This window comes from Lissotriton helveticus, chromosome 5_1, assembly GCF_964261635.1.
Source record: "Lissotriton helveticus chromosome 5_1, aLisHel1.1, whole genome shotgun sequence".
Lineage (NCBI taxonomy): Eukaryota > Metazoa > Chordata > Amphibia > Caudata > Salamandridae > Lissotriton > Lissotriton helveticus.
Window position 1 is genome coordinate 1,638,603,018 of NC_136065.1, and position 23,579 is coordinate 1,638,626,596.

The window sequence follows — 23,579 nt, forward strand, 5'->3', positions numbered from 1 at the left end:
CTCATCTCCATTTTGGTTTCACTGACATTATGTGACGTTTGTACTGATCATCATTTCAACAAAACCACCTACACAGCCTCGGGAGTTGAGGAAGTAATCCCTCTGGTGCCCGCACCAGATGGATTTCTAGTGGATTTCTAGTGCCATGTGATTGGAGGGCCGGGGGCCGTCCTACGCACATGAGCACTGGTGCGGCGGACGGACCCTTGCCGTCAGAAGCACCGGAGGGGTTAAACAATCCAGAAAGTGCAACGACTGATAATTGAGAAAAATCGTGGGTAAGGATGACTGTGTTGGAACATCAAAGTTAATACAAGCATAACCATTTTTCACTGAAAGATGGTATTGAATACTTATGTACCTGGCGAATTTGCATCCTGGTATTCCAGGGTCTTGGAGGAGATGGAGAACACCCCCACCCCTTCAGATTTTTGCCAAGGTGTCCCCACACGTTTGCCCAAAAATAGAACCACAACGTTTATAACTTGTTCCTGCCAAAAGATCACAGCAGCAAGGATCGTATTGGAACACACGGGATGCAAATAGTGAAAGATGATTGATAGCAAATAATTCAGGTCACAATAATGGTGTGGGGTGGGCAACTAATGACAATGTCACGTTATATATATAGCATAAATGTTATGGCTGAATGTATTTATGTATAATTACTACAGTGTTTAAACACTAATGACTAACATGGGTTATATGTCATTTTCGCTTTTAAACAGCTTCCCCTGACGAAGGGCATTAAAAGTAGCCCGAAATGCATTGGGATGATGATGATTTTAGCTGCAAACATGGATTACAGTCCCATCGTGTTGTGGTTAGAGGCCTGGATTGGCACAACCGCCTCATGTGAAATAATATGGGCCTTCGAACAGTGTTATCGTGATAAAAATGATAAAATGACAAAAACTGGATAAAGTTGGAATAACGTTGAATAAACTTGTGGAAAATGAAAAAAAGTGTACAATGATTCTTCAAAGCTGTGCGACTAGGTGTACAGCAAATTGTTGCTGTAATCTGTCATTGAATATTTATGTACCTGGCGAATTTGCATCCTGGTATTCCAGGGTCTTGGAGGAGATGGAGAGCACCCCCACCCCTTCAGATTTTTGCGAAGGTGTCCCCACACGTTTGCCCAAAAATAGAACCACAACGTTTATAACTTGTGCCTGCCAAAAGATCACAGCAGCAAGGATTGAGAAGCCTGCACCGGTTTTATTTGAAAATGCTGAAAGTTGGCGAAAAGCAACAGAGGCTGTGGAAGGCACTCTGCGCTATGATGCAATTGCAGACTACTCTCAAGGACATGAGTCTATCCAGCAATGATTAAGAAAACAGAGGAGACATAATTGGCACAGGTATAGGGTCATCCATATTGAGTGACTAAATGTGGCGAGGAAGACTTTGAAGGATTGTGAAGCCTAGCAACACACAGTAACATTATTATGAGAAAAGGCCTCTTTTTATATGGTTAGCTCCTCACTTTTCCCTTGAAAATGATGTGGTTTTGATTGTAAGTGCACAAGGTCCCTGCCAGCCAGGTCCCCCTGTGCCAGTGCTCCTTTCCCAAAACTGTAAGCAATTGGCACAACTTCAGACCCCCTGTAAGTCCCTAGTAAATGGTACCTAGGACATGGCACACAAGCAGTACTGTCCCAAGGTATAGGTAAGTCACTCCTTATAGCAGGCCTTACAAGCCCTAAGGCAGGGTGCACTTTATCTCAGGTGTGGACATAACTGCCTGAGCAGATATCCCCCTACAATATCGAAGTCTGTTAAATATTGTAAGAGCCAGTGAAGCCCTAGAGAGTACATGGGGTGGAAACTCGACTAATCTAGTTCTCCAGCACCATGATGGCTTTACTGAACACAGAAGTATCTGATAGAGACTACTAGCAGGAGATTCCTTCACGTAGAATTATCCCCAGGCGTGAGACTGGAACAGTAAACTTTTGCAGCGTGAATCTTTCTGGATTCACTATGCTGTGCATTATTCCGCGGTCTTGTGGTTGGGTCCGGATTCGTAGTCTTTTCTTTGTTTTTTTTTTTTTTTTTTCTCTTTGCCCAGGTGGGCGTCGGCGTCACACCCCCTTTGGGTGTATTTCCGGTGACGTCGGCATGCTTCCTGCGGAAGCTCCCACTCTTGGGCGCCATCTTCAGATTCTTTTTTTCCGCGGTCGGGTCTGGATCGTTCCCGTTTGGGCTCCAGACATTTTTGGAGAAAGAAGAAAGAAAATACAGAAAAGACGAGGAGAAGTCATCTGAAGACTCCAGGGGACTTCACCGACGAAAGACAAGCAAAGATAAGGCGTTTTCCATCCAGATCTTCGACGACCGTCGACGAACACGCGACCAGAGAGGCCCTGGACGCTCGAGGATGGACAACACGCCGTTCAAGTTCTGCCGTAACTGCCACCACAAGTACGCGCAGAAGGACCAGCACCCGGTATGCAACCTTTGCCTACCGGTGGACCACGAAAGCGGAGACTGCAACGCCTGTTCCGCCTTCACCCCGAAGACCCTTCGTGTGAGAGAGAGGCAGAGGGTAGCACACGCCGCCCTGCAGGGGAAGGCCCCGACCCCGTCGCTCTACGAGCTGGGGATGTCCTCCGAGGAAGAAGACAACGCTGCCGCCGAAGACGACAGCTACACGGTCGTAGAGACCGATTACACGAAGACTTCTGACAAGGTAGGAGACTCTTCGGCCCCCAAGAACCCGAGAGACTCTGAGTCTCGAAAAATCGAGGGCAAGACCCCGAAAGCGCCGACGCCAAAAAAGGCGGCGTCCGCGACTACTCCCAGGCCCAGCGGATCCTCAGAGAAGGAGTCCCCGGCGCCGAGAGCTGCTGATCAGCAGAAGACGTCGAAAATCGTCCCCGAAAAGGATCGATCGACGAGGGAGAAAGACCCGAAACTGTCGACGACGACCAGAGACCCGATATCCGGTTCGACGTCGAAAACTTCGACTCCGAGAGGCACGGCGACGAGCCATCCGTCGAAGAGAGCGGCGGAACCATCCGACGCGGAACACGCGGCCGAGATGGAAAAGAAAAGAAGGCGCCTCGAGGCAGAAATGGAGAACTTCATGCAGCGGAAAAAAGATTTCGACGCAAGGATGAAGGCCTTCACGATCCCTCACAAGACCAAGCCACCAGTGCTGGAGGCGGTCGAGGAGGAAGAAGAAGAGGTCGCCGAAGTCACCGAGCAAGACCAGGACGTCGAGGTGTTCGACGACCAGGAGGAGTACGAGAATCCCCACGAGAGCTACAGCTATGGGGAGGAAGATGAGGGCAGGACAGACACAGAGTCGGCGCCCTATGACCTTCAGGAGGTAGATTACATCGATGTCGACACCGACAGCCCGGAGGAGGTGGTCGACACCTACCCCTCGAGGCCCTCGCCGCCGGACGACATCGGGGCCTACAACGCGGTGATACAATCTGCCGCAGCAGCTTTCAAGCTCAAGCTCGACGAAGAGAAGCAGAAAGCAGACTTCCTTCTGGAAACATTGCTCCCAACACAAACGAGGAGCCAGTTCCTCCCGATGCTCGAGAGCGTCTTGGCTCAGGGGAAGGAAGCTTTCAGGGAGCCCGCAACATGCAAGGCAGTAACTCCCAGAACTGAGAAGAAGTACAAGCATGCCGCAAAGGACCCGGCCTACATTCAGGGCACGGTCTCCGCAGACTCCATTATCACGGCCACAGCAAGGAGGAGGGCTAACGTACCCACTACCTCGGGCCCGCCACCGGATAAAGAGAGCAAAAGGATGGATCTGGTGGGCAGAAGGATCGAACGGAATGCCGCGACCCACTGGCGCATGGCTAATTCCAACGCCCTGGTAAACAGACACATGTACCAAATCATGGAGGGACTGGGGCAGTTGGTGAAGGACTTGCCCCAGGATGCCAAGCAGAAAGCCGAAAAGCTAATTGAAGAGGGGAAGAATGCTGCAAATTCTTGCCTTAAGACGGCCCTGGATGGGGCAGACACCGCCAGCAGGCTCATGATGATGGGCGTCACGGAAAGGAGACACGCCTGGCTCAGGATATCCGGTTTCAAACCGGAGGTGCAACACAGCATCCTGAACACACCATTCAACGGCAGTACGCTTTTCGGACAAACAGTTGATGAGCAACTCAGCCAACTTAAGAAGGATAACGAAACAGCAAGATCCATGGGAGCATTGCAGTTCAGAGGGAACAAGAGGGGCACCCCGTCACGGAGGCCCGGCGGAAGAGGCGGAAACCAGCCAGGTACATCACACCAGGCTTTCCAGCAAACGCACCAGGCAGACTCGCAGGGTCAGCAGGGCCATCAGAAACAGCCCTGGCAGTACCAACAAAGAGGCCAGTCCTTTCGAGGGAGAAATGGACGGGGACAAAATAGAAGAGGGGGCCAGCAGCCCACCTCCAAGTGACTTCAAAAAAATCCGTGTGCCCACCCACAAAAAAGATCCCAGGGGGCAGCACGTACAGATGGGTCAAGACAAACTAGACACCTACGACCACAGGACACCAGTGGGAGGAAGATTAAGATTCCACCTCCAGGAGTGGAGAGGAATCACATCAGACAAATGGATCCTCAACATTATCCAATTCGGATACTGCATAGAGTTGGAGGCGAGGCCAACAAGCAGAAAACCAAGAAGAAAGCCGCTAGCAAGCAAGCAGCTGCAGTGCCTTCAGGAAGAAGCAAAAGAACTCCTGCAGAAGCAGGCCATAGAAAGGGTACCCTTCAAGGAAAGAAACACAGGAGTATACTCAACATACTTCCTGGTACCAAAAGTAGACGAGACAATGAGGCCCATTCTCGATTTACGGTTCGTGAACAAATTCATAAGAACGCAAAAATTCAAAATGACCTCCCTGCAAGAGGTGCTCCCACAGTTGCAGACCGGGGACTTCATGGTCACTATAGACCTCAAAGACGCATACCTGCACATCCCAATGAACAGGAAGCACAAGCACATGCTCAGGTTCACCGTCGGAGAAAGCCACTACCAGTTCACGACACTGGCCTTCGGTCTAAAATCGGCACCAAGAGTTTTCACAAAGTGCCTCGCAGCAGTCGCAGCGCACCTAAGAAGGCAGGGAATACATGTATACCCTTACCTGGACGACTGGCTGGTGAAAGCAAACTCATACCAGAAATGCAAGCTGCACGCACATACAGTGACCAGCACGCTCATAAACCTGGGGTTCTCCATCCATTGGAAGAAATCATCAATGGAGCCGGAACAAGTGAAGATCTTCCTGGGAGCACAGATCAACACCTTACAGGGCAAGGTGTTCCCCAGCGAGAAGAGGGCGAGGGCGCTGGTGAAGGAAACTCGCCTCTACCGGAAGGGACAAGCTCGGACAGTGAGGACGGCGAGCAAGATCATGGGGATGATGGCATCATGCATCCACCTGGTACCGAATGTACGACTCCACATGAGACCCATTCAAGAATGGCTACAGGAGCAATGGTCACAAGCTACAGGCAGTTGGGAGGATCTAGTGGTTGTAACGCACGCAGTGCAGAAGGAGATGACATGGTGGACCATGGAGAACATAGCAAGGGGAAAGCCTCTAACGCCCCCAACGCCAACAGTGACCATCACCACAGACGCATCCCTGAAGGGATGGGGCGCTCACATGGAGGAGCTCAAGGTGAGGGGACTGTGGACACCGACGGATGCCACAAAGCACATCAATTACTTAGAATTGAAGACAATCTTCCTTGCACTGAAGGCCTTTCAAACAAGACTGTACAAGCACAAGGTATTGATACAAACAGACAACACCACTGCGATGTTCTACATCAACAAGCAGGGGGGCACACAGTCCGCACCGCTTTCAACGCTGGCGCAGGAGATATGGAGATGGGCCATCCCTCTCAAGATAGACCTGCTAGCCATACACCTACCAGGGAAGGACAACATACAAGCCGATTGGCTCAGCAGGCAGACATCGGCATCCCACGAGTGGGAGCTCAATGCTCAGGAGACAAGATACCTGTTCGACAGGTGGGGGACACCATCGGTGGACCTGTTTGCCACACGCCAGAATGCAAAATGCCAAAACTTCGCATCCAGGCAGCCCGAGGAGGGGACACTGGGGAATGCCCTATGGATAGATTGGTCAAGGACATTTGCCTACGCCTTTCCCCCGATACCACTGATGCACAGAGTACTGAGCAAGTGCAGAGCGAGCAACATGACACTGATACTGGTCGCACCGCAGTGGGCGAGGCAGACCTGGTACTCGCAGATCATGGAGATGACACAGTGTGCACCCCACAGATTCAGCAGGAGGAAAGATCTACTGTCCATGCAGAACGGAGAGGTACTGCATCCAGAGCCAGAGAGCATGAGCCTAGTAGCGTGGCTCCTGAGGACATAGAGTTCGCACATTTGAGACTACCAGAAAGCACCCTGAGGGTACTTCGGGAGGCACGAAGGCCCAGCACTCGAAAGTGCTACGTTGCGAAATGGAAAAGATTCACAATATGGTGCAGACAGGAAAGACTCCACAATAAGATGAAGAGGGACTCCACAGTGCTAAGGTACCTGACGCACTTACTGGAGAAGAACCTTAGCTCATCCTCGTTAAGAGTTCACTTGGCAGCGATAGTAGCCTACACAAGGGGAGAAACGTGCAGGAGCTTCTTCACATCACAGGTGGTGAAGAGATTCCTAGAAGGAGCGAAAAGGATCGCACCACCCAAGCGGGTGCCGCCACCTGCATGGAACTTGAACACAGTCCTAACGGAACTCATGAAAGAGCCCTTTGAACCACTTCACAAGGCCTCCCTAAAGATGCTAACTATGAAAACAGCCTTCCTGGTTGCGATAACGTCCTTACGCAGAGTAAGCGAGCTTCAAGCGCTGACGCTACAAGAACCATACATACAAATACACAACGATAGAGTTGTGATGAGGACTGACCCACACTTCATGCCGAAGGTGGTATCCAATTTTCACATGAACCAGTCTATACAGATACCGAGTTTTTTCCAAAAACCCACAACCAGCGCAGAGAGAGCTCTGCACACCCTGGACGCCAGAAGGGCAGTCATGCACTACATTGAAAGGACAAAGGGGCACAGGAAAACGAAACAGTTTTTTGTGTCCTTCGCAAACAGCTTCATGGGCAAAGCAGTAACCAAAAGGACCATTGCACGATGGATCGCACAAACAATCCAACTCTGCCACAAACGGGCAGGACAGGAACTGGCTGAGGGGACACGTGCCCACTCCACCAGGAAGAAGGGCGCTACAATAGCCTTCCTGGCTAACACACCCATAGAGGACATATGCCTGGCGGCAACATGGGCTTCGGTGCACACGTTCACGAAGCACTACTGTGTGGACATACAAATGAACAAGGAAGCTCAAGTGGGACAGAAGGTGCTACAGCACATATTCAACACCCAACGCTCATCTTCCACCCAGCCGCCACAGAGATGAGAAACCGCTACAAAATCTATGCACAGCATAGTGAATCCAGAAAGATTCACGCTGCAAAACGAATAGTTTTCTTACCTGTCGGTGTAGTTTTGCAGCTTGAAGATCTTTCTGGATTCACTAGCGAACCCACCCGCCTCCGCCAGAAAGATGAGGCTGGAGAGAGAAGAGGTGGTTAACTAAAGAATAGACTTTGAAAATACAAAGCGGTAAATACAAACTAAGAAGAACATTGCCATTACTTCGGAAACGAAAGAAACACGGAAAAAAAGAACCCGAAGATGGCGCCCAAGAGTGGGAGCTTCCGCAGGAAGCATGCCGACGTCACCGGAAATACACCCAAAGGGGGTGTGACGCCGACGCCCACCTGGGCAAAGAGAAAAAAAAAAAAAAAAACCAAAGAAAAGACTACGAATCCGGACCCAACCACAAGACCGCGGAATAATGCACAGCATAGTGAATCCAGAAAGATCTTCAAGCTGCAAAACTACACCGACAGGTAAGAAAACTATTCGTTTTTTGCCGCAGCATCCCTGCGAGACGGGGGCGGGACACCCAACTCTATCAGATGTACAAGTTACTTACCTTTGGTAACAATGTATCTGGTAGAGACGATTGTAGCCGCAGATTCTTTCATGGCCCGCCCTTCCTCCCCGCTCTGCTCCGTCATGTTGGTACCTTCTTCTGCTATTGACGGTGGCTCCGTCTGGTGGCTGTTCTTCCCTCCTCTTTGGTTCTGGGAAGGTGGGTTTCTGGTGCTCATGTTCCCCGCTGCTTGGGTTGTTCTGGGTTGGGGAGGTGGCCTCCCGTCTCTCCCTTTCTCCCTTCCTCTTGCTGCTAGGGGCCTGCCCCTCTACCACCTCTGAGATAGGGCCCTCTGGCCGTGCTTCACCCTTGTTTCGGGGGTTGGGGGGGGGGCAGGGGGGGGTGTATGCCCTCTAGGCTAGGGTGTCTGGAGGTTGGTTGTTCCTGCTTGTTGGAACTGTCTTCCCTTCCTTGTTTCGGGATGTGGTTGTAGGCCTGCTGCATGTGACATGACCTTTATGCGGGTTCCCTATCTCCGGGGGAGAGGTGGTGGGTTGCTGTCTATGTATTGGCAGGGTGGCTGTTCAGGGCTCTGCTCTGTTCTTTGCTTTTTCTCTGCCCTTGGACACTGCAGTGTTGCACTGTTTCTATGGGGTTTCTTTTTTGTATACTCTTCGCACACTGTTCCCATGCTCCCCCAGTTTTTTATTTGGTGTCTTCGTGTTGTGGTGCGGAAAGTCCTCAGAAGAAAACTGACGTAGGTGTGCCGGGGTGGGGCTTATGTGACCTCTCTGACGTCACGTACGCTGACGCCTGGGCGGAGTCGCGTGATGTCGCCCCGCCCCCGGGATGCTGTGGCAAAAAAGTTTCCGGACCCAGTCTCTCGCCTGGGGATAATTCTACGTGAAGTAATCTGCGGCTAGAATTGTCTCTATCCGATACATCGTTACCGAAGGTAAGCAACTCGTACTTTTGGTACGAAACAAATCCCCTCAATTAACCCACACTGATGCCAGTGTGGGATTTATTGAAACATGTTCCCAAAGGGCACTTAAGAGATGCCCTCTGAAGACTAACCAACTCTGGTCTGGTCTCTGACTGTTTAAGGCAACCTGCCCCCACCAAACAGGTGTCTGGACCCCTGGGTCAAGAGCCTTTGCTCTCTGAGGCCAGAAAGAAAGCACATTCTGGGCAGAGGCGTGTCACCTCTTCGCACCGGACGAATAGAGTGCTCGAGAGGAGAGCTTCAAAGGCTTGCTGCCTTTGTATTGCAACCCCAGCCCCTGCTACTAGCAGCAGATGGCAGCCCCTGGGTCAAACCCCCCCTTTTGGCCGGAGAACTGGTGGGAAAATGTAGTAAGGATAAGAGGAGTGGCCCTCTTCACCAACTCCACCCCTCAGGTGCTGGAGGTGAAGTGAAGCACTTTTTTCAGTGCCCGCCATCTTGAAGATGGTGGGACTTATCCAAACAGAGCTAGGGATAGCCCCCCTCCTGCTAGAGGGTGGCATAGTAGTGGTGTAAACACCCCAGGTAAGAGACTCATTAGTCCCTACCTCTTACTCCCCTGTAACGCCCCAAAAACTAGTATGTAGGTGGCTTTCTCAGACCCTGAAAGCAGTTTCTTGTTGACCTAAGAAGAGCCGACCACTACAGCGTCACACTGACAGAGGAGACTGCAGACAACAATGACTGAGCCCCAGCCCAGCCGGCCTGTCTGCAGCCCTCGACAATCATGCGGCAAAAGACGACCCCTCCTGCAGCCCAGCGATCTACAAAGCCTTTGGAGGACCTCCTGTCTTCAACAAAGACCAAGATCTACCCATTGGTCCCTGCCCTTGCCCTACCTGTAACGCCCCTAAATTTAGTATTTAGGGGCTCCCTGAACCTTCCTTCCTCAGATCCCGATATCAAAAGAAGAAAGAAGATCAAGAAGAAGACCCGCCGCGCAGCTGCTAACAGGACAACTGACTTGGCCCCAGCCCTACCGGCCTGTTGATCCTGGAACCTGCTCCTGCCTAATCCCGGCGACCTCCGCGGACAGCAACCTTGGGACAAAGATTGGGACTCCCATTAGCTGAAGCTCTGCTCCAACAACCCACCTGGTGCTCACCAGGAAGCTCCGGACCAGCCCACTCTGCACCAGCCGAGTCCGGGCCGGGCCAACCCGAACCAAGACCACGAGGACGTCCCCCCGGCGACTGGGACCCGAAGTCTATTGCCCAAAGACCCTCCTCGATGAATCAGCAGACGCCTGCAGACTCAGAACCAGGGGCCACCCCAGCCGCGACCAGCCGAGGGTAAGCTTTTCCGACCCCCAAAGACACCCCTGCACCCCGCGGCCCCCTGTGCCTCCCTTTTGGGTACCTATCTGTGCTCCATCATCCCAACTTACCTCTCAAAGTGCTGGTCGCCCCTGAAGAGTCACCGTCCCCGAGCCTGCAGCCTTTGTTCCTTTGTCAAGATCCTCATTGGATAACATTGAGTGCCGCCTAACCTACTTCCCCCTTGCCCTGAGCAAGTGACCAGGAGCCCAGCTCCCAGAGCCGCTTGGCCTGCTAGCCAGCAGCCACCAACCGAAGGCCCCCTCTCCCTCATTGGATGTCATTGGGCCTACCTACCTCTGCACCCGGCCACCCCTGTGCTGCTGGGACTGAGCTAACTGTACTCACCTGACTCAGGGGGACCCCTGAGTCTGTACCCAGAACCTTAACATCGCCAACCAAGTACTCACCTGGAAACCGGTAACTCACTTACCTGCCATTGGATAACATTGACCCATTTTTGACTCGAAAATTTTCTAAGTGTGAAGTTTTGAAAACTGAAAATATTCCTATAAAATCAGCCAAAGTTCGAATTCCAAAGTACTCACCTGTGATCAGGGGAGAAGCCAGTACTGTACCTTGCAGCCCAGCACTGAACCGCAAAAGTAATCCCTAGCGGGTTTTCTAGTAATCTGTATTTTCTCCATAGGAACCCCTTGTCTGCTTTTCTATGAAATTTCTTCCAAGTGTCCACTTTTGAAAACTGCAAATATTCCTTAAAAATCGTACGAAATACTGAAATGCAATTACCTACCTGTTTTGAGTTAAGCCCCCAGTGCTGACCCTAGGAGACCAGTCCTGGATTACAAAAGTAACACGATCGTACTTTACCTGCAACCTGAATTTCTTCCTATTGAATAACATTGTCAGATTTACATTGAAAAGTTTCTAAGTGTGAAAACAGCTTTATATTCATGAAAATTCATCACAGTAACTAAAACGTTTTTGCTAATCTGGTTTCAGCTTAGACCCCAGACTGAATCTAAGATCTGGTCCTGGAACTACCAAAGTAATCCGTAAAGTAATCAACTGTACTTATCTGTGAAAAACCCATTGAGCTCAATGCTAGAGTGTGTTTCAGAACTGTGTTGCTCCCTATCTATCCTGTAATTATTGTGTGCACAAGCCTTTTTGCTACTTTGCAAAGTATTTACATGAGGGTACTCATAACGTGAAAAGTATATTTTTATAACTGTATGTTCTAAAAATAAAACAACAATATCTGAGGATATAACAACAATTGGCCTAGAGTTCAGTTCTTGAGTGTGTGAAAGCTTTTGCTGACTGAGTGTGTACAAAAAATGCTTTACACTGTCCTTTGGTACTGCCTTACTGCTCGACCAAGCTACCACTTTGGAGAGTAAGGTCAGTTCTGACTTTAACCTCTGTCAAACCTCTGGGGTTGATGGACTCTAAACACACTGTACTTCATTCTAGTCTAGTATATATAGAGCCACTTTCTGACACCTACCTTGTTTGAGTGCCTGTTTAGGAGTTGGATTGTGTGCAGATTGTGCTTACTGCAATGTTGGCTTTATTTCAAAGGACTTGTAGAAACATGAAAAAGTAAGTGCTTGTGTGTAATGCACTATTACCGCTTGATTAAAGCTTGGTTATGTTTGGTACTTTATAGTCTTCTTTCTGATTCCTCCCTTCAGGATATGGACCATTCAGTTGTGACTCCGTACAATGCCAACCCCCCTGTGACGATAGATGTGTCTATGTCAGACATGAGCTCAAGCCTTCTGGGCCACAGTCAGCTGACCACTATTGACCAGTCAGAGTTAAATTCCCAGCTGGGCATGGGGCTAGGAGGTGGCACAATCCTCCCTCCTGCGCCTTCACCTGAGGAGCGGTTGTCAACAACACCATCCCCAACAAGCTCACTGCACGACGATGACATGGATGACTTCAAAAGGGTATGAAATCAAACCTGGCATCCCAGCACCGGGTTTAACTCACAGCACACATCAACCATAGCCTTCTTGCTTTTCCACAAATGGGGAACTGGGGACACAGCAGAACATGTAAACCCTGACTGCTAGCCACACCTGTTATTAAATTACTACGATCCACACAGTTTTACTTTCGACAGCTGCCCACTAATAGGAATTGCAGGAGTTAAGTCTAATCCCTGACTTGCATCATTTTTATTTTAACACTGATACTCAAGCCCTGCATTGCCAGCACACCCTAGTTATAACTTGTAACTCTGTATGTTATTACAGCAGTGGCCCACATCGCACAGTTCTGCCAATAAACCTGCATCCTGATCTGCAGCTCCTTTCAGTTGTTTTAGTAAGAATTCAACTCTTCTGTAATGTGTTGTTTCTCAACTCAGGTGTAGTTGTGTGTGTGCTTTTTTAAATATAGGATTTCACCTTTACTTGGCAGTTACGTGATGGAAGTTATCCCTGGGCCTTCTATAGATGCACACTTGATTAGCGTATTGAGGGCTTTAAATGTAATTCTCGAATAAGGGTTCTTACCTAAATTCATAATAATTTCTTTCCCATAGTAAATTACTGACTGGGCATTGATGATGTTTGTTCTCTCACATTGTATCTGAGTTTCTTATTCCTTCCACCTGCTGAAGTAAGCCTGGACTGCTCTACCCCAGTTTCCTGAGATAATGAGGTATGCAGTGTGATGCAACCTGGCCATTCGTTTGGAGCACACCAATATTGTGACCTCGCAGGATACTGTCTATTAATCACTGAGTGTCCCAGGCCCCATAAAGGACTCAAAGGAACTTTGATGGAAAGGACTCATAGCTTTTATTTTTCAAAGTAGAAATTTTCTCAGTGGAGAGTCATACGATCTCCCAGTCTGCTGACATCACCCAAGTCTATCTCAAATTCTCCACAACTAACAGAGACTGAAAACCTACCTCAAATGCATTCAAACCTGGGCGTGTAAAAAAGACCAAAACAAAAAGAAACAACATGATGCTACATCCTACCACGATCAAATTCGTCCTCTTTGCTCACCAGTCCAATGTTGTCTGATTCAGTCATGGCTTTCCAACTTAATCCTGTTAGGCCTCTCACCCCCAACTGACGAGGGTCAAGCAGAGGCATTTGACCTTCTCTGTTGAACGTTGTAAATTGCTAAGAAGACCAAAACAAGCCTGGTTGACATTCTCCCTACTAAATTAAGAGGGTCCGTTTAAGCCCTAATCCTTTCCCTCCTAAATGGAGGCAACTACCTGCTGTGGGAAACTGGGCGTGGTTGCAGTAACCCCCGTCAACGTTTTGCCTCATATCTGATGCAGCTTTAACTGAAAGTGTACTGGGTTTCTGCTAACCAGGTCCCCAGTATCAGTGTTATTTCTCTAACCTGACCATTGTTCCACAATTGGCACCACTCTAGACTCCATGCAAGTCCCTAGTGAATGGTACCCCTCGTACCTAGGGCATTGGGTTTGAAGAGGGCCCCTATGAGCTGCAGCACAAATTGTGCCACCCTAAGGGACTCCTCACCAAGCTCATGCAGACTTCCATTGCAGCCTGCGTTCCTTGGTGCAGAGAAAAATGAAGAGTCAACATGGCACACATCCCTGTGTGCCACGCCTACACAGCACTGCATTTGTATAGGCAAGTCACCCCTACTGCAGGCCTTACAGCCATAAGGCAGTGTGTACTATACTCATGTGTGGACATATCTGCGTGTATCGATGTGTCCGTGTTATCCAAGTACACCATTAGATACCTCAAGTGCACAGGGAAGCCATACAGAGTACATGGGCTGGACACTCATGATTATAAGTGCCCCAGTTACATAATGGCTTCACTCTAACCCCAGATGTTTGGTACTAAACATCTTGTCTTAATAAACCCACGCTGATGCCACTGTTGGATTCATTAAAAAATGCACCCAGAGGTGCCCCCTGAAGACCTACCCCTAGTTTGTTCACTTACTGGTCTCGGCCAGCCAGCCATGCTGGACAAGTTTCTGACCTAAGCTGAGAGCCATCGCTCTCCGAGGTCAAGAACAAAACCTGCACCGGGCGGAGTTGTTTGCACCTCCTCCACGCAGGAATTGCATTCCAGGGCAGGAGGCTACAAAGGCCTTTGTTATGCCCCCCAGTCCTCTCCAAATAGTAGAGATGCCAACCCCTTTGTCTTGACACCACTTTTTGGCAGCAAGACTGGTGGGAAAATTAGTAAGATTAGGAGGTGCGCCCATCTTCAGGCGGCACCACCCTTCAGGTGGACCAGCTAATGTGGGCCCCACTTTTCAGAGCCCCATATCTTCATTTGGCCGGTACCAGCAATCTAGGCCCACTTCCCTCAGGAAGTGGTCATATAGAGGATGTAGACACCCTAAGGTAGGTAGTCCATTGGCTACTACCGGTCAATTCCTGTAATGCTCCTAAATTGAGCATTTAGGTGGCACCCCTGAACCCAAGAACTCCGTTTCAATGGATCAAAAGAAGAAGATGGAAAAGTCACTGCCTGGCAAGAGCTGCAGAGGAGCGGAGAACTTTTGGCACAAAATCTTGCCTGCTCGCACCTCGTCAGACAATTGTGACAGTGTGACTAGTCCTGCAAGCTGGAGAACTACCAAAGCCTGGGGTAGCCTGCCAGCACTACGAAAATCACCTACAGTCTCCCTTGGAGTAGATGAGCTAATCCCCTACAGCTGCATGCACCTACGAGAAGAGTCCAGTCCACCGCCTTGCAGCCCCCCAGCCTGACTGACGCCGCTGACGACCAGTAGATGATACGCGTGCTCTGGAAGGTCAGATCTGTCTCCCACCGATTGAAGACACCAGGACCAACCAGAGCCATGCAGCGCTAATCCTTGGGGTACCGGAAGTCCTGCACCAAACACCAACATTGAGAGCCCCGTCCAGATTCTCACTGCACCACAACAGAGCAGCCGTTGAGGGACGTCTGCATCACTGATACCCATTTAGTGAGTTCCCAGCTGTCCTGATTTTGCTCCTGTCAGTGTAAGTTCCCAAGTGTCCACTTATGAAATCTTGGAGGGAAGAGTACTCTTTAACACCAGCCAATGGTCCAGGACCTTTTGAGCACCACTTTTTGGAGTTGGGGTCAACTTCCAAGGGTTTCTTGTGGAGGAATCTGACCTCTGTGTGTTCCATCCATCGGGGAAGGCGGTGGTGGTGATAGAGGTTTTAAGAATGGAGTTGAGTTTGCGGATGATTTCCTTGCTCCAGAGTTTGAAGAAGTGGTGAGGGCATAGGTTCTTGGGTGCTCCGGAGTGGCTGGAGTTCATAATGGCTGTGGTGTTCTCTGTGGTCAGCTGTTCCTATTCGGTGCGCGAGTGGTTGTGGGTGGTGTCCGTCAAGTGTGAGGAGGTTGTAGAGGTCGAAGGGTTACTGTAAATGGTGGATATCTTGTTGTGGAACTATGGTGTCATAGAGTTTCTGGAAAGGGGAGATCGTGTTTTTGGTGACTGACGGACAGGAGCACTCTCTGACAATGCTGAAGAGTTCCTTGCTATGGTTGGGGCTTGCTTCGATGCAGTCTGCCAGGGCGCCTCTTTTTGTGTCTTTTAGGTGTTGGTGTCATTTGTTTGTGGCTCGGTCTGTGGGATCTCGGCAGGTGTGCCATCTTTATCATAGCCGTTTGCAGTTGAGTTACATTGTGCTGAGTTCCGGTGTATACCAACTAGCTTGTTTGGTTTTGGCTGGGTTGATGGGGCACTCTGTCGGCGCAGTTGGTGATCCAGTTGGAGAAGTTCTGGACGTCCTGTTCAAGGTTGGTTACAGACTAGGGCTGGGTAACTATCCACTTGTCAGAGAGGTGGGATGCTTCTGAAATGTACATGTTTTGCAAATAAATCCACCGTCCCATTTGTAGCCATGCATTGGCATATCATTAGACCAATGCACTGACAATAGCCTCTCTGGTTATGCTTGGGCTCATGTTATGTAATGCTTTGGATCTGAGAAAGATCTGTTTTTGCCACCTCTGTTTCTGCATATCTAGATGAAGTGGGTAGAGGTAGGCGGGGAGCTATATTTTGAGGGTTAAAATGCCCTATGAGTGCAAGAACTCGCAAACTAACATGTTTAAGGGTTTTTGCCAGCTCTTCTCCAATGCCTTCCCAAACTGGAAGAGGTAGTAAAGCTATTCGTGAGTAGGGTAGGAGTAAAAAAAACTCCAGGGTGGTAAAAAAAGAGGAGGTGTAGGGAGGTGAATTTGTAAGTGCATAACAGATGATCACATCAGCAGTATATATAACCTGTATATTTGCTCATGTGAAAATGGATTCACAGAAGATAAACTCTTGTGTATTTTTGAAAGTCTTAATCTGCTCCAATGCAAGAGCATCTACCTGCAGGTACACTTCTGTGACATTCTCGAAGAATGGGTCCCCAAGTTATTTTAATGTGTCACATAATGTTCATAGTAGTTTTATTTTGATTCTCCTTTAATAATTTATTGTTTTAAATATTAGCATGCATCAAACATGTTCTACCAAATGATGCATTTAAGAAATGGTATCTAAAGTTGCACAATATCTTAGCAAATGTTTTTATTCAAATATTAAGTTTGTTTTTTCAACATTTTGAAAGTAAACAATCGCCAGTCTTGCTTATATGCCTTAATGAGGTGTTACATGGTTGTGAGAAAGTGCCCTCTTTCTACATGGTAGTCCCCACTTTTTTCTGAACTGCTGATGTGCTTTGACTGAGTGTGCCCTGGGCTCCTGCTAATGGGTGCCCAGGGCTCCTGCTAATTGGGTGCCCAGGGCCTATGTTCCTTCTCTAAACCTGCAAAAAACAATACTCAATTGGCATCTCTGGCCACAGGTCAGCCCCGGGTAAATGGTACCATAAGTACTCAAGACACTGTGACCAGGAAAGACCTCAAAGGGCTGCAGCACTTATTGTGCCACCCTTAGAGGCCCTGTACCTGGACACTCAGACACTGCCTTTGCAGGCTGTGTGTCTTGGTGCAGAACAAAGTGAAGAGTCGACATGGCACACATCCCTGTGTGCGGTGCCTTCAACACACTGCCCTGGTATAGATCAGTCACCCCTCTAGCTGGGTGCCCTGTCCCAGTGGTTAGGGTACAGGTGCATGCGCCCTGTACCCCTACAGTGTCTAAGCCAATTCTTAGACATTGTAAGTGCAGTGCTGGCACTAAGAGTATAGGGTGCTGGGAGTTTGTCATTACGTACTCCACAGAACCAATCAATAAATCAGGCATTTATTAAGCGCAACTACTCACCCGTGAGGGTCTCAAGGCACTGGGGGTGGGGGGGGGGGGGGGTAGCAGGCTCCAGTGCCTCACGGGGGGGAGGGGGTGTGTGTGAGGGGTTTAATCGAAGAGCCAGGTTTTGAGGTTTCTTACGAAGGTGGGGTGCGCTGTTGTCTGTCTGAGGTGGAGCAGAAGGGCTTACCACTCCTTGGCTGCGAGGAAAGAGAAGGAGCGGTCTCCCGATCTGGTGCTTGGGACCATGGCGTAGTGGAGCTGGGCTGATCGCAGGGCTCTTTGGGGTGCCTGGAATTTGAGCCTGCTGTTCATGTATGGTAGTTTGGTGGCTCTTGCTTCGACGGGGATCCAGTGCAGTGTGCGAAGGTGCTGGGAGATGTGGCTGTGTTTTGGAAGATTGAGGACTAGGCTTGTGCTGGTGTTCTGGATGTTCTGTAGCTTGCGGGTGAGGTTTTTGTTACGGTGTAGAGTGCGTTGCTGTAGTCTAGTCTGCTGGGGACCAAGGCATGCATGGCGGTTTTCCTGTGTTCAGGGGGAACCATTTGAACGTCTTACATAGGAGGCGGAGGGTGTGGAAGCAGGAGGACGTGACTGAGTTGATCTGGCGATCCATTTTGAGCTCGGAGTCCAGGATGATTCCCTGGGTCAGTGGGGTGGGAGAGTTTCCGAGGGCGGGAGGCCACCAGGTGTCATTCCTGGCGTTGGGTCTTGGTCCCATGATGAGTACTTTCTTCTTGTTGGTGTTGAGCTGAAGGCAGTTGTTTTTCATCCATTTGGCGACGGCTTCATGCTTTCTCGAAAGTTGTGTATGATGGTATCGGTTTGTTGGTTAGGGAGAGGATACGTTTGGTGTCGTCAGCGTATGATACGATGTTGAGTCCGTAGGATCTGACGATGGTGTCGAGCGGCGCCATGTAGACGTTGAAGAGGGTCGGGCTGAGGGACTCCGCAGGTGATTGCGTTACGGTATGAAGTGAAAGGGGGGAGTCTGACTCGCTGCGTTCTGCCAGAGAGGAAGGAGCTGATCCAGTAGAGGGCGTTGCCATGGATCCCTGCGTCGTGAAGTCTGCGTATTAGGGTGCGGTGGTAGACTGGGTCGAAGGCCGCTGAGAGGTCGAGGAGGATGAGGGCTGCTGTTTCCCCTTTGTCCAGTAGGGTGCGGATGTAGTCTGTTGCGGCGAGAAGGGCGGTTTCAGTGCCGTGGTTTTTGCTGAAGCCTGATTGGGAGGAGTCGAGCATGTTGTGCTGTTCGATGAAAGTGGCGAGTTGGCTGTTGATGGCTTTCTCGATGACTTTCACATGGAACGGGAGCAGGGAGATGGGTCTGTAGTGTTTGAGGTCGATGGGGTCCGCTGAGGCTTTCTTCAGGAGGGGGTTGACCTCCGCGTGTTTCCAGTCGTCGGGGAAGGAGGCGGTAGCCAGTGAGCTGTTCATGGTGTGACGGAGCATGGGTGCGATGGTGTCGACGGCTTTGTTGAAGATGTGGTGAGGGCAAGGGTCTGTGGGTGCCCGGAGTGGATTGACTTCATTTCTTTCAGAGTGTCATCGGTGGTGAGGGCTGTCCAGCTGTCTATCGTTGGTTTCCGTGTGTCAGGGGTGGTTGGTGTGGGTTCTGTGTGTTGGCTGTCTACATCGAAGTAGTCGCAGATGCTCTTGATTTTGTGGTGGAAGAAGGTGCTGAGTTAGTCGCAGAGTTCTTGTGAGGGGAGGGTGTCAGTCGATTCGCTGGTGGGTTGGGCAAACTCCTTGATGATGTAGAAGAGTTCTTTGCTGTTGTGTGCGTGTGTGGAGATTCTGTCTTTAATCGCTTTTTTTCTTAGTTTTCCTGATTAGTTGGTGGTGGGCGTTGGTGGCGGCTCTGTAGTTATTGTGAGATTGGGTGGATTTGGTGTTTCTCCAGGCTTTTTTGAGGCGGCGGCTGGTGCTTCTGGACTCTCGGAGTTCGGCGGTGAACTATCTGGCTTTCTTGGCATGGGTGGTGTTGGGTTTCTTGAGGGGGGCGCAGTCGGAGATCCATCTGTGCAAGGTTCAAGCTGCTGTGTTAGGCTCGTCGTTTTCCACAGGGGTAGGGGTGGAGTTGCTGAGTGATGAGGTTAGCTGGTCATCGGTGATTCTGGTCCAGTTTCTTTGTGGGTGCAGGTGGTGGTGTCTGTAGGTGGTTGGTTGGTGCACTGAAGGAGAAGTGGACGCATCAGTGGTCGGTCCATGGGAGTTTAGTGATGTGGCTGAAGGTGATGGAGTTTCCTGTTGTGAAGAGGGGGTCGAGGGTGTGTCCTGCTGAGTGCTTGGGTTCGGTCACGATCTGGCGGAGTCTGATGTTGTGGCGGTTTTCCAGGAGGGATGTGGGGTCCAGTTGGATGTCGAGGTGGAAATTGAGGTCTCCCAGCAGGGTGTAGTTGGTGAATCTGATGGCATTCGGGGAGATGATGTCTGTGATGGCGTTGGAGAAAGGTCAGCGGGGGTCAGTAGATAAGGGTTCCTCTGAGGGTGGTGGTAGGGTTGGTCGGTAGCTTGAAGTGCAGATGTTCCATTGAGTCCGTTGGCTCGTCAGGGAGAGTGGTCAGGTGGAGGGTGGATTTGTGGACGATGGCGATTCCTCCTCCCGGGCGGTCGTGGCGGTCGTTCCTGGCGATTTTGTAGCCTTGGGGGATGGCGATGGCGATGTCCGGTCCTGAGGTGTTGTTGGTCCATGTCTCGGTGAAAAAATGCTACGTCAGGGGTGGTGCTGTTGAGGAGATCCCACATTTCAGTGACGTGTTTGTGGAGGGATCTGACGTTGAGGAGGATGCACTGTAGTGGTTTTGTTTCGGATGTTTCCTTGTTGACGGGGTGTGCTCTGTCTGAGTCATTGGCTGTGCTGTATGTTTGCCGGCAGCGGAGGCAGCTGAAGGGTCCGTGGGTGTCGGACGGTGAGTCATGGTTGCAGTTGTTGCGGCATGGGTTGAGTGCGTGGAGTGTTGACTGGTTGGAGGTGCGGAGGTCCAGGGGTCCTGGCGCTGGTCGTGGTCCGGTTGTGGACGGGCGCAGACGGCTTGCCTTTGGCGTGCCAGCGGTGCATTTGCCATTAAGTAGGGGAGGGGGGTGGGGCCAGAGGTGGGGAGCCAGGAGCGGCGGCTGTGCCGGGGGGAGGGGCCGGGGGCAGCAGCGGCGGGAAGACCGCAGCGAGCAAAAAACGGAGCTGAAGGTAACAAGGCAGAGGTACAATACATAATACAGAAATAAAATGCACAGGGACAGGCTAAAGATACAATGGTGCAGAACCTGTAACCAGGAGGCGAGGGGAAAAAAAAGCACATGGGGCGCAGCTGGCTAGCGGGACACCAACAGCGGAGATGGGATGGCTGCTGGCGCGTGTCAAACTTCGCGTGTCAAACTTCTCAGCACATTAAACCCACACTGATGCCAGTGTGGGATTTAATGAAAAATGCTCACAGAGGGCATATTAGAGATGCCCCCTGAAAAATGACCTACCACTAGTATCCTGGCTGAGGGGCTGCTTTCAGCTGCCACCACCAGACATGTTTCTGGACTCTGGGTCGAGAGCCTACTGCTCTTGGGGGACCTGAAACAATGCACATCCTGGGATGAGGTGCCCAGCCTTCTCCCCCAGGATGAGCAGGGTCCACGAATGGGAAGCTTCAAAGGCTTGCCGCCTTTGTGATCTTGCCCAGGCCACTTGCTGCTTTCAGCAATTGGTCCCCACTTGTTTTGACTGCCACTTTGGGCAGGAGAACCAGTGGGAAAAACAAGTGAGGAAGAGAGATGTGCTGACCTTTGCCAACTCCACCCCTCAAGTGGGGGAGGCGAAGCAGTTCTTGCCATCTTGCAGATGGGGGGACCCAGCCAACCAGGGAAAGGCTTATGCTCCCCTCCCACCTGGAGGGTGGCATAATAGGGGGTGTACCCACCCCTCGGAAGGGACCCATCGGTCCCAACCTTTTACCTACCTGTAACAACCCTAAATCTAGTATTTAGGGGCCCATTAAGTCCAGGAGCTTTGCTCCCACAACCCAGTGGCCTGATTGTCTGACGTCTTTCTGCTCGAACGAGGATACAGCAGAACCCGGAGCCGAAGAGACGACCTCCAGCGAGGAGACGCCGCCCGGCAAGACGCCGAAAAATAAACAAAGAATATACGCTGAACAACAGAGCGTTCTGGAGAAACCCTTACAAGGACTCCGCCTTGCCAGATACATGAGAGCACCGCCACCACGTTGGGCACAGTGACCAACAAGACAACCATAACAAAGAGGAACTTTCACTTTTTTCATGTGGGTGTAGTATGATGTCCTACAAGAACAACATCGAGCCCTGATGAAGACCTTTCTTAAATCAGCTCCTGTTATCACACACAAGGTCGAAACGCGTAGGCTTATGATTCAGGCCAGGAGAAGTGCATGCCTTATGACCTAGTGAATCATTGGGACATACAGTGAGAGACGTATCTCACGCCACGGCATAAAATTCACAAAAAGGAATTCTTCGACCTCATCCAGGATTATAATTAACGTGTCTTTGTGGGAAAAGTATTGATACCCCAAAGCTAGTTACCCCTTTTTCTGATTTAAATTAGGACCCTCCTCTTTCTTTAAGCTACTCGGAAGAGGAACAAAACTGAAAATTGTCTGTGAGCAACACACATTGAGATTATAGGTCATTTTATTGTTTAGTATTTGTGTACAGTATCGTTAAATGTTGTGTAGATAAATGTGTATGTTAGAAAATTATCTTTTGAATTTATGGTAAAACATTTTTTTACTAAAGGAGATGACTACGATTTATGTGCTTACATCTTATCATGTATCAATGAATAATTTTTGAAAAATGCACAATTATAAACGCAGTCAATGTCAATAAATAGGGCATTGTACAAAAGTATGTGTCAAATCTATGGTGTCAGAGGCATTTCTACTTTGATATAACTGATTGTCAGTAGCCACCAACCAGAGGGTCCCTATCCCCAATGGGATAACATTGGGCATCATCACACTGCACCCGGCCTCCCTAGTGCTGCTGAGGGTGTAACAAGAGTGCATCATTGACCCTGGGGGACCCCTGAGTCTAACCCAAGAATACCAACTCCCTCAACAAAGTACTTCCATTTAAACCGTTAACACTATTTTCCTCCATAGGATAACATTGACTGTTTTTCTATGAAAAGTTTCTAGGTGTGGAGTTTGAAAACCTAAAGAAATTCTTTAATATTGTACTAACAAAAACTATTTCACTTACCCGTTTTCTTGCTAAATGGAATGCTTACCTCCAGCTTTGAAATCCAGAGAGGGACTAGGCAGGGCTGCCCTATCCCCGTTGGCTCAGGCTATTGGATCAGAAGAGCGAATCCCCCCCCTTTAAGTCTCAGCTTTATCAGTCTGAAATAGCTTTATATGCTGACAACATAATCCTATATACCAGTAACCCAGAAGTGACTATCCCCGCGGGTTGGAACCCTAGTGGAGGAGTTTGGCTCTATCTCTGGCTGTTTAGCTAATTCCTCCAAGACAGAGGTGATGTGCTGGAATATCAATTAGTGGGGGGACCGATTAGTAAAGAGTTCAAATATCTGGGCATTAATATTGTTAAAGATCTTGAGAAAATCCCCCTCAATAATTTGAAAAAAATCATTAAGGAGATAGATCGTCTCTTTGCAAGGTGGAGGAACCGTCCCCTGACTATTTACGGTAATGTTAACCTAGTGAAAATGATCATCCTCCTAAAGCTGACTTATCTCTTTAATGCAGTCCCTCTGACTTTCCCCCAACAGACTATTTCTAAGGTTCAAAGTAAGATCAGGAGTTTTGTATGGGGGGAATACATGACTAAGGCTGTCATGAAAGAAATTGGGGCGCAGATTAGTCAAAGGTGGGTTAGCTCTTCCAGACATTAGCTGGTATTTAGTCACATTCCAATTTACAGCTACACGGATGCTACTGTCTAAACCAGCCGGAACGGCTTGGGGAAGGTTGCTTAGCAAATTGGCAATAAATGAAGGCGTGGGAGGCGCAGAGGGGTTTCTTTACAAGTTTGGGTCTCCAAAGTTTTTTAAAAGAGTGCGCTTGAAGGTTCTTAAGACTGCATTAGAAAC

The 23,579-nt window shown here is 49.8% G+C and overlaps 1 protein-coding gene across 2 annotated transcripts in view; it reads left to right on the plus strand.

Annotated features, from left to right (window-relative positions):
- TOX4 (TOX high mobility group box family member 4) overlaps positions 1-23,579 on the plus strand; it is a 434,522-nt gene that overhangs the window by 179,586 nt on the left and 231,357 nt on the right. For both annotated transcript variants that reach the window (XM_078644844.1, XM_078644843.1), the window contains exon 4: positions 11,959-12,219. In XM_078644844.1, coding sequence (XP_078500970.1) covers positions 11,959-12,219 — 261 coding nt within the window. The remainder of the gene's footprint in view (positions 1-11,958; positions 12,220-23,579) is intronic.